The 17,544-nt window shown below is 40.9% G+C and overlaps 1 protein-coding gene across 6 annotated transcripts in view; it reads left to right on the plus strand.

Moving 5' to 3' along the window:
• erbin (erbb2 interacting protein) overlaps positions 1-17,544 on the plus strand; it is a 178,186-nt gene that overhangs the window by 71,964 nt on the left and 88,678 nt on the right. For all 6 annotated transcript variants that reach the window (XM_052019332.1, XM_052019334.1, XM_052019331.1 and 3 more), the window contains 2 exons: positions 2,675-2,872; positions 6,919-7,036. In XM_052019332.1, coding sequence (XP_051875292.1) covers positions 2,684-2,872; positions 6,919-7,036 — 307 coding nt within the window. In that variant the 5' untranslated portion in view covers positions 2,675-2,683. The remainder of the gene's footprint in view (positions 1-2,674; positions 2,873-6,918; positions 7,037-17,544) is intronic.

Below are 17,544 nucleotides of genomic sequence, written 5' to 3' on the forward strand. Positions count from 1 at the left end.
AGAGTGTGCCATTTTAATTAAAGTAAGGTTAAGCAGCCATTTAATTTTTGATGTTTTTATTTCCTGTCCATTTCAACAAAGTTGTCCTCTGACATTCTAGATGGTGTTGGAGAATTGGCTAAAGATGCACTTATTGACTGAAATGACCTTTTTGTTTTTGGGGATATAAATGAGCTGAAGTTTATTTTTCAAAATGCTGCATCAGTAGCCTGATATCCTTAGCCATTTTCTTTTTGGTGAAGGGCTACCCTCACCCTTTTCTGACCTGGTTTGGCACATGCACAAACCGGTCTTGGGAAATCTCCATTCTGTAGTTGGTTGATTTAAAAAGTGAGAAACGGTGCATATTGTTTTGCCTTGCCTTCTGTCAAGTGATGTAGCAAAGCCTAGATCATATGTAACAGATTGTGTGTAATAAGCATGCTCTCCATTCCATGGTAGCAGATTGGGATTTTGTATATTGAGGTTACAGATTGAAGTAAAGTTTTCAATTTCCCCCCAGGTGTCTGAACCATAAGCAAACAATTTTGATTTGTGTAATTTGAAAGACTGAAATTGTTTTATGAAGCTATTATATAAATCACAATGGGGCAGGCACGAAAGTGTAGTGGTTAGCGTAATGCTACTACAGCGCCAGAGACCCAGGTTCGATTCCGGCTGCTAACTGTAAGGAGTTTGTACGTTTTCCCCGTGTCAGTGCGTGTTTCCTCTGGGTGCTCTGGTTTCCTCCCACATTCCAAAGACGTAAGAGTTAGGAAGTTGCGGGCATACTATCTTGGCGCCGGAAGCGTGGTGACACTTGCGGACTGCCCCCAGAACACTCTACACAAAGGATGTGTTTCACTGTGTTTCGATGTACGTGTGACTGATAAAGAGATCTTATCTATGGAGGGGGCACAAAATAATTGTTGTGATTCTACAAGCATTTAATTATTGATCAAAAAACATAACACTTGGAAAAACTCAGTGGGTCAAGTATCATCTGATGCAGGGACTCAATCCAAGATGTTGATTTAAGCCATTTGCCTCCACTGATGCTGCTTGACCTGCTAAGTTCATTTAGCATTTTGTTTTTTGTTCTAGACTCCAGTATTTGCAGTGTCTTGTCTTCCGTTGAATTATTGATAACTATTTGGCAACGAATTGTGGTGGAAATGTGTTCCTACTCGATCTTGTAGATAGTAACATAACTGCCTTACTGCATGAAAAAACTTGAACTCAAAATGTCATATATCAATTTGGTTGCTACTGATGCAAAACGTTTTCAATGTTTAAAAGTAACTTGCTTAAAGTGCAACAGCAAAGTCCTGAAATGTAACATTTGTTACTTTGGGGTGGTGGTGCGGATATTTGATAAAAGGGAGCCATTTGATGTAGATCTTTCACCTGGACCTTCTGTAGAAACTGGAAGGAGTGCATTGATAAAAACGAGTAAACTTGCATATTTCTTCCCCTCAGAGAGGGCAACACGAATGCATTGAAATCCAAACTTCATTTTATTTCTAAAACTAAACAAGATATTCCCAACAGTGACCACTGATCATACAGTGCTCAAGACAGTGGTGGACAGTGAGATGACCTGTGCAGGATCACCTTGGCTTGTTACGAGGTCTTAGATTGTACAGCAGTTACTGGAATTCTGCATCACTTGGACCTGCAATTGACATTTGTTATGCTGGTGCAGAAGTTAACCACCCAACTGATTTTCCCCAGTGTTCATGCCCTGATGTCCACAGTTAGATTGTCGAATAGAACAAAGCCAAAGATTGAGAAGTGGCTGCCCCCAGGAAATGGAGGAATGGTCTACAATCTCAAACGCAGAGCATCAATGCGAGATGCCTTTGATGTAGTTCCAAATAGCTATATGATCAGTACATGAATGGAAGGGCCTAAGAATTAATCAGCGGCAGTATGTAAACTCCACTTAAGGTGTCCAGTGGTGCTGGTGTGAGTGAGTAAATATTTGAAGCAGACCAGCAATGGAAAGACTGAAATGTTCCTTTTAAGAAAAATCTTAAAGGAGAATTATGTTCTCTGAGATGGCATGAAGAGGAAATGTCTCCCTCTTGCTACAGACCCAACCCACCCCTTTCAGGTCACTTTTTTGCCATCCTGAATGCCCAGTTATTTGAAGAAATATATAAATTTGATACAACATGGGTTTAAAAAAGGCATTTATCCTGAACAGTAAGGGTGCAGTTGAGAAAGCTGATGCAGATGAATCAGACGTGCAGAGCTGAAATGAGTGGTGTCGATGGAATGTGAAATATTTTACCAATTACCTAATGTTGTCCCATGAGCATAATTTTTTTAAACAAAAAACTTTGAAGAACACTGAATCAGAAACATGCTTATTCAAATGCTGCTTGAGTACATGATTGTCTTTCAGGATTCACTTGTTTGAAATAATGCTTGTTATTATCATTGCATTAAAACAAATTTAATTAAAAGTGGGGGTTTAGGGATGTATTTTTTCTAATACTATTTTCCATTCTAGCTATTTCTAAATAATAGTTAATATGTAACTTAGAAACTTAAAACCTTATCAAAACTCTCCTGGGGAAAATTAATGCTCTTGCCATTGTCCTTAAGGGTTAATACACCACCTTTTAATTTTTGTTGTAAAATGAATGATTTCTAGATAAGAAGCCTTATGAGGGACTTTGCTTTACAGTGCTTAATCATGACGACGAAGCGTAATTTGTTTGGACGGCTGGTGCCATGTCGTTGTCTCCGGGGTGAAGAGGAAGCAGTCACTGTGTTGGATTATTCTCACTGCAGTTTGGAACAAGTACCCAAAGAAATCTTCCCTTTCGATAAGACTTTGGAAGAACTTTATTTAGATGCTAACCAGATTGAAGAGCTTCCAAAGGTGAGACACTCTCTTCAGGGAAGCTTAAATTGCTGTCTGGGTCCTGCACAATCCCTTTTTAATCCCCGAAAATTTCCCTCAAACAATTCATGAATTAGAGTACTGATTTATTTTGTGTACTTCACCCTGATTAGGGTGTGTTGTTTTACATAATAATACTTATTGCTTTTGACAAATCAGTGTAATTGATGCAAAAATCATATTATCCACTGGGTTGTGTAAATCAAGACTACCAAACACCTCGAACGCAATTCAGTATTTCTTTTACAGCAGAAGGAAAATGCAGCATACATTAGAAATGTGGGATAAAAATAGTTACAGAAATACTCAAGTTAACTTGGGGGAAGGGTTAATGGTTTCAGGTCGATACCCAAATATGTGGATGCTCATCGCATTCTGAGGGGAGGTGGGAGTGACTGCTCTGAATGTAAAAACAGCATTTAACTTGAGTATGGTATCAAATTGAAATAATGGGGAAGTTACATTTACTGCAACCAGAGGAATCTGGCAGTGGTTGTTGGAGATGACTCATCTCAGATGGAGGACATCAGTGCAAATGTTCCTCAGGGCACTCCAAGGCCAAACATTGTCAGCTCATCAATGACCTTTTAAATTAGGCTACAAGGAGGGCAAGGTGGAGCTGGTTGATTACATAGTATTGTATTGTATTCATAACTCTCTGCACTCTGTTAATGCACAGAGCAAAATCTGGGCATCATTCTCAAATGTTGGATGACGTGTGGTGCAAATGTCAATTGTAACTAGAGTGCCAAGAAAAAAGAGCCTAAGGATCTTCCCTTGAAATTCACCACCACAGATGTTGCTAAGTTTGCCACTGCAAATGATTTGGAGACACGAGAGGCTGCAGATGCTGGAAATCTGAAGCAAGACAAAATGCAGGAGGAACTCAGCGGGTCAGGCAGCATCTATGGAGGGAAATGGACAGTCGATGTTTCAGGTCGAGACCCTTCAGGACTGGAAAGAAAGAGGGGAGATTGCTACTGTAAAAGGGTGGGGGAGGGGGTGGAGTGAGAACTGGCAGGTGATGGGTGAATCCAGGTGAGAGGGGAAGATAAGCAGGTAGGGCAGGGGGGAATGTGGGAATGATGTAAGAAGCTGGGAGGTGATAGGTGGAAGTGACAAAGGGCTGAAGAAGGAATTTGGTAGGAGAGGACAGTGGATCATGGAATAAAGTGAAGGAGGGGAAACTGGAGGGAGGAATGTGTGTGAGATGGGAAGATTGAGAGGGCAAGGGAGGGGAAAGAGGGTTATTGGGGTTGGTGGGATAAGGGAAAATAAAGGGGGGGGACAGAGGGGAGTGGTTACTGGAAGTTAGAGAAATCGATGTTCATGCCATCAGGTTGGAGACGACCAAGGTGGAATATGAGGTGTTGTTTCTCTAATCTGTGTCTGATCTCAACTTAGCAGTAGAGGAGGCCATGGACAGACATGTTGGTGTGGGAATGGGAAGTGGTATAAAATGGCTGGCCACCAGGAGATCCTGGCTGTTACAGCAGAGTGCAGGTGTTCAGAGCAATTTTCCCCCAATCTGTGTCAGGTCTCACCGATGTAGAGGCTGCTGCACTGGGTGCACTAAATGACACCAATGGATTCGCAAGTAAAGGACTGGAAGGACTGTTTAGGGCCCTCAGTGGTGGTGAGGGAAGAGGCATAGGGGCAGGTGTGACACATAGCCTGGTTTCGGGGATGTGCCTGCAGGGGGATCAGTGGGGAGGGGCGAGTGGGTAAGGGAATCACAGACAGAGCAATCCCTGTGGAAAGAGGAGGCAAAGATGTGCCTGGTGGTGGGATTGTGTTGGAGATGGTGGAAGTTGCGGAGAATGATGTGTTGGATGAGGAGCCTCGTGGGGTGGTAGGTAAAGACAAGGGGACTGCTATCCTCTTTTATGTTAGTGGGGGGGGGCATAGTGTGAGGGCAGACAAGTGGCAAATAGAAGAGATGCAGGTGAGGGATGCATCGATAGTTGTTGGGGGGGGGGGTGGTAGGAACCCTGTTCTCTGGGGGGGGGGGGGGGGGGGGTGTGGGGCGGGTGCTGGTGGAAACATCTCTGATGTCCTGGAATGAAAAGCCTCATCGTTAGAACAAATGCGGCGGAGGAACTGAGAGAAGGGAATAGCATCCTTGCAAGTGACAGGGTGGGAAGAGGTGTAGTTGAGATTACTGTGGGAGTCAGTGGGTTTGGAGAAGATGGCAGTGGATAATCTGTCTCCCAAGATGGGGAGACAGATCAAGAAAAGAGGGAGAGGTGTCAGAGATGGGCCAAGTGAATTTGAGTGGGGGTGGAATTTGGTAGCAAAGTTGATGAAATTGGCGAGCTCTGCATGAATGCAGGAAGCGGCACCAATGCAGTCATCAATGTAGCAGAGAAAGTGTTGGGGAGCATTGCCGGTGTAGGCTTGGAACATGGACTGTTCCATGTAGCCAACGAAAAGGCAGGCATAGCTGGGGCCCATTTGAGTGCCCATGGCTACACCTTTGGTCTGGAGAAAGTGGGAGGAGCCAAAAAAGTTGAGGGTGAGTACCAGTTCTGTCAGACAGAAGAGGGTGGTGGTGGAGGGGAACTGGTTGGGTTTCTTATCCAGAAAGAAGCAGAGCCCTGAGGCCTTCCTGATGGGGGATAGAGGTGTACAGGGACTGGACATCCACAATAATGAGGCAGTCGGGGCCAGAGAACTGAAAGTTGTTGAAGTGGTGGAGAGCATGCAAAGTGTCACGGATGTAGATGGGAAGGGTCTGGATCAAGGGGGACAAGATGGCATCAAGATAAGAGGATACGAGTTCAGTAGGGCAGGAGCGGGCAGAAACAATGGGTCTACCGGGGCAGTTGAGTTTGTGGATCTTGGGTAGGGGGTAGAAATGGGCAGTGTGGGTTTGGGGAACAGTGAGATTGGAGGCTGTGGAGGGGAGATCTTCAGAGGTGATTAGGTTGGTGATGGTGCAGGCGATGGTGGCCTGATGCTTCTCAGTGGGGTCCTTGTTCAGTGGCAAGTAAGAGGAGGTGGCTGAGAGCTGCTGCCTGGCTTCTGCAAAGTAGAGGTCAGTCTGACAGACTACAACAGCACTGCCCTTGTCTGTGGGTTTGGTGAGGTTGGGATTAGTGTGGAGGGCAGTACATTCAGAGGGGGTGAGGTTGTAAGTTCACTGTCACCCCAACTATAAAAGACTTGCTGTTTCTGTTGCCCAGAAACTTACCTGGACTAGTTACCTAAACACTGTGGCAAGAATAAATAGCAGGCTCTATATTTCACTGAATGATTTGCTGCTTGAAGTACTGAAGCTTTTCCATTTGCTAAAATAACTGGGACAAGCATGTGATGGATGTTCTCCACTTGCATGAATGTGTGCAACTCTAACAACACTGAAGAAGCTCGGCACCATCAGGACACATTCTTAAGAGTACAGTGGAACAATGATGGGATATGAGATCATTCTTTAAAGTTTTCTTCAGGAGGTTTGGATTGTATCCCTATACTGTTACCATTTATGTCTTTGGTTTCTTCCTCTTCTATAATTTTTAGCTGAAGAGTTGCTTGTTCAATCCTTGGGCAACTGTTTGAAATGTACCTGGACAATAAATGTACTTTCACCAGGGCATTGCAAGAATGAACTTGCTTTAGGATGCAGAACACAAGGGAAAGCAAAGTTGAAGTTGTTTCGATGTAATTACTTCAGTTAAGGACCAGAAATGTGGTACATCGTATTCTGAGGCAATGAAAGTAGAATTCTAAAAATTTTAAACATGGGGTTGGGTCAAAGGCTAAGTTTCCAATTGTTGTAAGTTAATGCTCAACTTGTTTTATTTTAAGGATCTAAAAATGTGAAAAAATAATTAAATGTAGCTGATATTCTCAATATTGCACAAGGATATTTAAAGAAAAAGCAGAGCTTTCCTGGTGGACTTATTGCTTCCTTTGATGTTTCAAAGTTTAAATTGATCCCAGTGGATACATATGTAATGTTTTCTAGTAAATGCTTTATGATTCTTGTGAAATCTTATTTCAATTTACTTCTTTCTATTAAACAGCAACTGTTCAATTGTCAGTCACTACACAAGCTGAGCATGCCTGATAATGACCTAACTGTGTTGCCGGCATCCATTTCAAATCTCATCAATCTCAGGGAACTAGATGTCAGCAAGAATGGTAAGGATTTTTGTTAAAAGTTCTTTAATATCAAAAAGTAGATATTGTACTACAACAAGAGTTGAAGCTCGGGTATGCAATTTCTTTGGGAAGCTCTAGTTTGGATAAATGTCACATGTTTTTATGATTTGGTGAATAAGTGAGAGCAGTTGGAGATGCGCACTAATCGTGCAAAAAAGCCTGTTTCCATGTCCATACCTGTTCCCCAGCTTGTCAGTTCTTTGCAATACATTAGTGTCGTTCTTCTCCACACAACTGAAGTCTTCTCCAGTCTTGCAAATCCACCTTGATGACAAAGTAGTTTGTAACTCAATGTCTCCAGTTTAGAACCAATTCTTGTTTGCCACGGGGGAAAAAATGTATGTTTCAGATCACGGCCCCAATCTGAAATCCAGGATGCGGTGGATTCTTTTCGATTAGACTTTGTGCCTTAAATGCAGTAATTAATTGAGTCAAATATTTTCTCTCTCAACTTGGTACCAATGTCATTTAACAAAATGGTTGCTAGTGCAACTTGAGTGATCACTGATGGAGAGAAGCTGATGGTTGAGTATGCATTCTTCAGAAGAACACCAATCTGAGATGTGCACTTTGTACCTGATGTGGAACATATGTTTTATAAACCCTTGCATTCAGGGGATGCCTGGCTGATAAAGCATTTTGACAAAAGATGTAATTTTGGCTAAGTATCTGAAAGGAAATTGCAGGGCTATGGGGAGAAGGTGGTGAGGAAGCTTAACTAGATTTAGCTTGGAGCTGGTATGAACTCCTTTCATGCCATGGCTACTCCATAATTCTGTTGTGCATATAACCTGCTATCTATTTCTGCTGAAACGTGAAAGATATCAAAGGTTTTCTGAAAGAGCAGCCAATAGATGTGTTCTAATGAGAATGTTCTACAAGGATTTATTGTAGTTTCCTCCTCTGTATCCTGAGTTTTGGCAACATGATCTGAAGACTGGGTCAGATTTTGAGTTTACACTGACAAAACCCAGCTGTACCTCCTCCACCATCCATTCTGATCCTTGCTTCTGTGGTCAGACTTATTTGACATCCAGTCTTAAACTGCAAGTTAAACACTGGGAGAACAGAATTATTGCCTTCCATACTGGCCATAAACTCTTATTTTTCCTCTCAATTATTTTCAACTCTAGCTATTGCTTCAACGTCCTATTAATTTTGTTATCTTCTGAATATGCCCTCCCCCAGCCATTGCCATCTCTTTTGCGATGAGTAACTAAATCCAGCTCTGTAATTTCAGTCCTCTGCCTCATTCTGTCACTGCAAATGCCTTTGCTTGTGTTCTTGTTAATGTCTGACCAGACTCTTCTGATTCTCTTGTAGCAGGGCTATCGTATCTCATCTAAAACTCTGCTCTGGTCCCATCAGTCTAGTCCCTGAAGTTTGAAATTCACAATCTTGTATCTAACTTCTCTTGATGGCCTTGTTCCACTATCTGAGTTTCTTCAGATCTACACCTCACAAATAACAATTTCTTCAACTTTGGCCTGTTAGCTCCTTTTGATCTACCATATTTTACTGGGTTATCTGAACTCTACTAAGCACAGGAATTCTCTCAAACCTTTTAATTTCCTTGCTGCCTTTGAGACTCTAAATTCCCCTCTAACTCCCAGCATTACCTCTCCTGGCTTAATTTATCTGGAACAAAGTGTCTGGAATAAATTTTTACATCATTGACACTGCAAACTACTTGTTTTTGCTTCTAGTATTCCTTTACCTTAATGCAGACAAATGTAATCTATAGTTTTATTGGTTTGTTTTTTAATCCAGCACTAATTTCTGACTTGTCTGCACTTTTTCTGTTGCAGCTGAGTACCATCCAGTTTAGAAACCAAATCTTGTTAGCCACAACAAAATATCTGTTTCAGATCTGGGTCACAGTCTGAAATCCAGGATGCAACAGATTCTTTTAGATTAGCCTTTCAAATACATTGTATTGAGTATCTGAATTTGGTCCTTGAGTAAATTAGAAACAGTTGTGATCCCAATGCCTTGGTTCCAAGACAACACACGTAGTACTATCATTCCTCATCAGCCACCAGGCATGTTAGATTCATATCTGCTATCTTCTTCTCCTTCTAAGGGTAAACATGTGGCCTATCAAGTACACACCACAGAGCAATTCCATCAATCCCTCTGCTTCACTTATTTCCTGCAACCTGTTCTTCCTTGTGTCGATCAGCTCTATACTGACTCTCTCACTTTCCAACTACGCGAGGGGTAATTTAATCATGGCCAATTTTTATCCTCGGATTAAATGACAAAGCCATACGATCATGAACATACAGCACATTGTGGGAGTTTGCTGTGTACTTGCTGACTGCATTCCCTACTTTCCTCATTTTAAAGTTTGATTTTGGTCAACCAGTCTCATGCCTTCTGAATCCAGATGACTGATGTAGCTCAATTATTAATATACAGATAATTCTCCTTGCTTGTGGTTTTACAGTGAATAGAAGCATGACTAATTGTCAGAGCATTGACAGTGATGAGATGCACATTTTGTTTTTAAAGGGTTGAGAGTCTTTGGAACCCTCTTCCTCAAAAGGTAGTGGAGGCAGAGTCTTTATTGTTAAGGGGGAAATATCTCATTTGTAAACAAGGAGGTGACAGGTTAATGGGGTAAGCATAATTGTGAAGTTGTTACAATCAGTTCAGTTGAGTTTAATGAATAGCAGAGCAGGCTTGAGGAGCTGAGTGCCTAATTTTGGCTTCCAATTCATTGCATGTGTTCATTGACATTTGGAGTCAATGAGTACATGAAGGGCAATCAGCTCGTTGAGTCCATGTCAGCCAACATGGAGCTATTTGCATAATCCCACTTCCTTCCTCCTGACCCATAGTCTAGGGGTTATGATGCACAAAAATACTCGAACCAGCTCACAAAATGAGAGGAGGGTTTCTACCTTTCAAGCAGAGTTCCAGACTTCTATCCTCTAGTTGAAAGAAATATATTTTGCTTCACTCCCTCAAATTCTACCTTGCCTCCCAGACAACACACTTTGTACTATTATTCCTCACCAAACACCAGGCTTGTCCAAGGTAAATCCTAATTCTATATCCAAGCCTTTCATAATTATTTCACCCAATTTAAGCTCTCCTATCTGCTTATCTGGATGTATCACGGCTTGGTACGGCAACTGCTCTGCCCAGGACTGCAAGAAACTGCAGAGAGTTGTGGACACAGCCCAGCACATCACGGACACCAGCCTCCCCTCCTGGGACTCTTGTCTTTACCTCTCGTTGTCTTGGTGAAGCAGCCAGCATAATCAAAGACCCCACCCACCCGGGACATTCTCTCTTCTCTCCTCTTCCATCGGGTAGAAGATACAGGTGCCTGAGGGCACGTACCACCAGACTTAAGGACAGCTTCTACCCCACTGTGATAAGACTATTGGATGGTTCCCTTATACAATGAGATGGACTATGACCTCACGATTTATCTTGTTGTGACCTTGCACCTTATGGCACTGCACTTTCTCTGTAGCTGTGACACTTTACTCTGTACTGTTATTGTTTTTACCTGTACTACATCAATGAACTCTGTCCTGACTCAATGTAACTGCACTATGTAATGAATTAATCTGTATGATCGGTTTACAAGACAATTTTTCACTGTACCTTGGTACAAGTGACAATAATATACCAATACCCTTGCTTTCAACTTTAACCTGGTGCTGAAGCTTCCTTTCTTGGGATAAATTGTGGGCATTACCCTAGTTGTGGCCTAACTAAAGTCTTTATACATTTTGAGTACGACTCCCCACCCTTGCAATCCAAGCCTGTCATTTCAATATTTTCATTTATAACTCTAGGCACCTCCATTAGCCTGTTACCAACTTTCAATGTGTTTGTAGGTAGCTATACATCTGATTAAGATCATGATAAAATAGTTTTGTTATTTGATACTATTTAAAGACCAGCATTTGAGTGCATTTCCTTGTAAAACCACTCTTCCTGTTTGAAAAGCCCAATCGTAACTCGGGCTGGTGTCAGAATGTACATTGCTTGCATGTAGAGCAGAGGCAGAGCAAAAAGTATAATTACATTGGTCATCAAGTACAGCATAGCTGACATTTCGGTTGCGAATCCCTGAAGTGGGACAGCATGAGATTGCACATGTAAGAAAGTGAATGCATTCAGGAATGTAATAGCTTTTCAAATTTGAACTTAGAAATACAATATGGTGCACTGTTGTGAGTGAGGAAACAGATTTGGGGTCTCAGAAGGCAAGATCTCTGAACACTGTCTGGAGATAAATGATTTATTTACAAAAGACAAACATAGGAAAACAGTAACGGGGATAACACATGCACAGTTAATAGTGAGCATGGGAAAATCGCAATGGGGGTAAAATACCCCCCCCCCCCCAGGTACAGACAATCAAGGAAAAACAATACGATACCCACCACCCCTAGACTCAGTGCAGGCACAGCTCTATGCTACTAGGAACACTAACTAAGACACTTCCAACCCTTTAACAGTGCACACCTCACCAATGATTTCTCCAGCGCAGCCCTCGGCCTGGAGTGAAGCAGGGTGATCCCTCAAACAAGAGAGGGCTAAGCACAAGTGGTGCTCTTTATAGTACTGGAGGGCTGGGGGTCCACCCCAGCTAACTTACAAAGGCCAATAGCCTGGTGACAGCAAGGACTAATCGATTACAAAGGCAATGGTCAGGTGTGTGCTGATGGGTGGGGCGGTGCCAAACCTTGATTGGCAGTGGTGTGTCTTCTGACCAGGTAGGGGGCAGTGCTGTCACGCGACAGCCACGACCCTCCACGATACGTGCACATCATTGCAAGCGTGCACCAAAGGGAAGTCGCACATTAGATTGTTCGGCCTAAGTGGCACTGAAATCCTGGGTTGTGTAATATTTTGAAAACCTCTTCCTATCAAGTTGGAACATTGTTCAAAAACTATGTAGATTAAGAGAAAAAAAAATACCTGATGTTCAGATGAGCATGATTATATCCAGAATGATCTGATATGTTTTCCAACATCATGTGGGTAGAGTTCCATAAAATCAGCAGGTTGCTGATGAGTTGCATATAAAAGGTTAAGCTTTGTCCTGCCACAGTGTGAAGGGTTTATTTTCAGACCGGGACATGAGATTATTGCAGTAATTAGTGGAATTTGGTACAAAGGAAAGAAGAAAACAAAGTTGCTTCCAATTCAAAATAAATGAAGAGCAGAGGTTGAACAAGGGCAAAGGAAAAAAAATTCAGCTGAGATTAAACAAGAGTATGAATTACTTGGATTTGCTGGCACTAAGGTAGAGCGTATCTTGTTATTTGAATGTTCTTGTTCTTTGTTGTTGGACAATCTATCCAGTTTCATTATATGTGCAGCTCCATGCCTGAGGTTTTGCTTTATAGGCTTCTTTAGAATTGCTCTGAGTACATTCTCCACTGTTTTCATAGCTCATCCATGCAGACATTTTACAGATACACACCTGGTTTCCACCCCACCTATTTTACTGATGACAGTAAAAACCAAGTGCAGTTTATTAATTTGCAATGAAAAGATTCTAATCCATAAATCTGGCTTTATATAAAAAAAATTTAGGTTGAATACAAAAAATCGAATGACATTTTGGTTGTGCTTTTAAACCTATCTATTTCACATTTTTGAATTTGGTAGATGCAAAACGTGCTTTGTATATTTTGAGTAAACCTTGCATGCAAATACCTCCGGTATATTTTTCAAAATTTAAATAGACTTGTTTTTCTTTGTATCCATAATATAAACATAGGTGATGTACTTTGATAAATTTAGGGGAGAAGTTGCTCCATGGGTTTTTTGGTCTGCCCACTCTGCAGATGCTTTGCTAACCCCACAGCATGTATCTTTGATTTTAAGAACACAAGAAATAGCAGGAATAAGGCATTTGGCACTTCAAACATTTATCAAGATCACAATTGATCTTTAACCACAGCACCCCTTCCCAGCTCTATCCCTTGAATCCCTTAATGTCCGGAAATCGATCAATCATGGCTTCAAATGAACATAACAGTGATGACATAGCCACCTGCAGTAGAGAATCTCAAAGATCTTCTGAGGAAGAAAATTCTCCTTGCAAAGTCTTACATGGCTTATCTCTTATTCTCAAACTCTACCCCCGGGTCTTGTAATTCTCAGCTAAAAGTAACATTTTTCCTGCATCTAGCCTGTCAAGTCCTTCAAGAATTTTGTATATTTTGATTAAATTTCTTCTCATCCTTCTAAATTCTAGAGGATACAGTTCAATTCCACTTGATCTCCCCAAACCCACCATCTTTGAAAGAGTATAATGAATCTTTGCTGCACACTCTCAATGTCAAGTATAATCTTGGTGAAGGAGACTAAAACCATACATAGTACACCAGGTGCCATCCAATGTCCTATACAATTGCAGTAAAGCATCCTTATTTTTCTAATCAAACACGGTTTCATTATAAAGGTTAACATACCATTTGCCCTCCTAATTGCTTGCTACACCTGCATGTTAGCCTTCAGTGACATGTACAAGCACACTTGGATCCCTTTTCAATACTACCCAATTTTTTGCCATTTTTCTAAATACAATGCTTCTGTCATGGTCACTAAAATGGATGACTTCACATTTTTGGACTCTATATTCCATCTGCCATGTTCTTGTCTATTTGGTGTGTTCACATTTCCTTCAAGGCTTGTTACGTCCTCCATACTTGCAGTCATACTTAATTTAGTGGAACTTGTATCCATGATTTCAGTTTGCCAGCTCCATATAAATAGCAATTGCATTTCTTCAAGAAGGGCTCAAATTTTCCAAAGAGAATATGCTTAAGAAGTTTTGTTTCAAACACATCCAATTTGATTTGGCTGATCTTTAAATCACGTTGCCTTTTAGGCCTTGGTCTGACCTACATTACTGATGTTGACCTTAAAAGTTCACACATACCAGAAAATGTCATCTTTCACGGTTTCTGGCACCCTGCACCACTACAATTTATTGTTATTTAGTCTACAGCTTGGCAGTTTTTCCTGCAATAATTTACAAAACCCAATTTCTAGTTTTTCATTCCCTAGCCCACCAAAGAGAAAAATTTGTCTGTCTCTGTTTTTCACCCCCTGCAGTTCAATGTTATTTCTTCCCTCTTTCATTCCCCTTCAAAATAAAAATGACCTACTTTTTAATTTTGTTCCTGTTTCCACTCCTATCCCTTAATGAACAGTGATAGTAGGTTATAGTGTGAAACTGGACGGTGTGTTTTCCTATTCCACTTGACTGTAGGTGGATCAAAGCTGCTCCTGACCCTGAATGAATCCTCGCCTGAACTGTGTACTTCAATTGGTGTCAAAACCAGAAAACAAGCAGACCCTGGGATCCCCAGTTTGATTTTTATAGTACATACCTTACACATTTGATTCTTTTTCTGATTTGTTTTTGGAACCCTTTTAAAAATGAAACTTTTACTGGTTTATTATTCAGCTGTGGCTTACTTGAGCACATTTGGATCCAACTATATTTTGTGTACCTGACAGCATTTTGAAAATATTAACTTTGACCCCTACAGACTTTGTCCTTACCTGTGCAAGTTACTTGCTGTCAACTTCATCACGCAACACTAATTGATTTTTTTGGTTGTATCTGTATGCAAAGCATTTATTTGCGCATATACCATACTGATCCACCTTAGTTTGTTTCTAGAAGTAATACAGCTTAACTGTGTAGCACTGTTGGAAGTGCATTGCTAATTACTGCAGCCCTGCATTGTGAGCACAGATGATTTCTTTTCAGCACATAACCTTTGCTCAAAAATTAATGTTTTCAAGCAACACCCTCACCAGATTAAGCTATTAAATGGCTTAAAAGTCAAATAGATGTGTCAATTTAGTGTTTCAACCATATGCACTTCCTATATTTTCTTGTTAAAGTTGTCATTTTGTTTATCAAGTTTTTCTGTTAGTTAATTTGCCTTAACTATGATTTAGTGGTCACTACTTGGCCTTCAAGGTTGAATGCTTTTATTCTCGAGACCAGCTAGGTCTTTTACCGGCATATCTGAACCTTTGGTGACTATCACCAACCAGTAATGGGTTTTCACTCGCCATACTTTTCTAACCCCTAATCCACTTCCTCTTTCCCTTCTCCTGTTCATACCCCCCATTTTCATTTTCCCCTCTGGTAAAGTAAAAGACCCTGTATTGGAATGGTGAAAGGGGCAGAAGATGGAGATGAGTATGGGAGAGCTAGTGTTGGGGAACATGATGTATGAGAAGAGAAGGGTTGGAAAAGGTGGTTGGTGATAATGAAAGGTAGGAGCTATGCAAAGGGATAGATAAGGCTGGGTGAGGGGACAAGTGGAAGGAACAATGCTGATGGCAAAAGAGGAAAATGATAAGAAAAAGGGCGATAAGAGCATCAAATTAATGGCAGCAAGGGCATTAATGGAAAGTTGCATGTCTTAAACCCTTGAATGTAGCTCGTTTGGGTTCGAGCTATAAGTACTGGAGTGGTTAAATAATAGAATTCTGTTTGATCAGTGTTCACTTTTTTGGATGTTACAACCTGAGTTGCATTTTGATTGGCCTGACCCACAGTGAAGTAAAAATATTTGGTTAGGAGTCCTTCTAACAGTTAAGGTGAATATATTCACACTACTGTCTATGGCCATATCTTGAGTCTTTTTTTTAAAAAAAACAGAAATTGGGGAGAAAAAACTTGGTCATTTGCAAACTGATCTTGAGTAAATTACTGGATTAATGTAGAGAAAAACGTGTAAACATTAATGCTTTTATTTGAATTATAGCTTCTGATTATGATTTAAATATTACCTACAAATTTGCATTTAATTTTTGATTCTTTATGCACTTCCCTACCAAATTCTCTCTAGTTCCTTATTCATTTTGAAACCCAAATGGAGGAGAAATAATTTATTGTGGAATATTGGTTATATTGTTTTCCACTAATTTGGAGAAGTGTACTTGATATCACTTTTCAAACGTGAGCCTCCATATAATTTGCCAAAGGCTTTCCTGCAAAATTACCACAACTCTACACAAAAGGCAGTTGTACAAAGAAATAATATCCTGAGAATGGGGAAAATTACAATATTTTCAGTGAATCTCTGAATAATGCACTATAGCTAATTGGCACTCATTTGAAGAATTGAAGCTTTTGAGATGGATAAGGAGAGGTCTTTTACTATGATTATCTATTCACATTTCCAAGGGAAAAGGTAAAAAGAGAGAATATATCCAGGTTCTCTGTTCTGCCGCAGACTGACCTAAGCAACAGTTTAGCATCTTTGTCTGGATCTTAATTGGATTGTATTTTAAACCTCTGGTATTCTAAGAGCAAACCGTCCCTTTCAAGAAATGTACTGAAACACTTCAGGGATTGTTATATGTAGAGAGTATGCATCAGACTTGTAATTTAGATGAAATGATGTGTTCATATTTTATATTGAACTGTACTCTGTGTAATTTTCTGTCCCATAATAGTTCAGTTGAAGGAATTAGTTGCTTTATAGAAGATAGTTCTTTCTATTAACATATTTGTGGTATAGACTTCAAGGACCAAGTGACCTTTTTCTGTACTTATACTGTACAGTCCCTCAAGGAGCAACCACTTAATTGTTCTAAATTTGCACTAGAGTTTGTAACTGGGATGAATATTAATTTTGGATGAGTTTCATTCTAGGTTGCAGAATGTACACAAATTACGTTCTTGCTCTAAACATTCAGTCAGAAGATTTTAAACTCTATTTACAGTGCCATAGAGGCATTAGCAGAGAAATGGGCCTTTTGTCCAACCATGTCCATGCTGATCAAGTAACCATCTATGCTAATTCCATTTACTGCTATTTGGTCCATAGTCTTCTATGCCTTGGTGATTTAAGTGTTCATGTAGCTATTTTGTAGATGTTGGGAAAGTCTCTACAATTGAATTTAGGAGCTGAGAGGTATTGTTGCAGCTATATAGGTCCCTGGTCAGACCCCACTTGGAGTACTGTGCTCAGTTCTGGTCACCTCACTGCAGGAAGGATATGGAAGTCATAGAAAGGGTGCAGAGGAGATTTACTAGGATGCTGCCTGGAATGCAGTGTATGCCTTATGAAAGTAGGTTGAGGGAACTCGGCCTTTTCTCCTTGGAGCGACGGAGGATGGGGGGGGGGGGGGGAAACCTGATAGAGGTATATAAGATGATGAGAGGTATTGATCGGGTAGATAGTCAGAGGCTTTTCCCCAGGGCTGAAATGGTGGCCACAAGAGGACATAGGTTTAAGGTGCTGGGGAGTAGGAATAGGGGAGATGTCAGGGGTAAGTTTCTTACTCAGTGGTGAGTGCGTGGAATGGGCTGCCAGCAACTGTGGTGAAGGTGGATACGATAGGGTCTTTTAAGAAACTGTTGGATAGGTACATGGAGCTGAGAAAAATAGAGGGCTATGGGTAAGCCTAGTAATTCCTAGAGTAGGGACATGTTCGGCACAGCTTTGTGGGCCGAAGGGTCTGAATTGTGC

This window comes from Pristis pectinata, chromosome 7 (assembly GCF_009764475.1).
Source record: "Pristis pectinata isolate sPriPec2 chromosome 7, sPriPec2.1.pri, whole genome shotgun sequence".
Taxonomy (NCBI): domain Eukaryota; kingdom Metazoa; phylum Chordata; class Chondrichthyes; order Rhinopristiformes; family Pristidae; genus Pristis; species Pristis pectinata.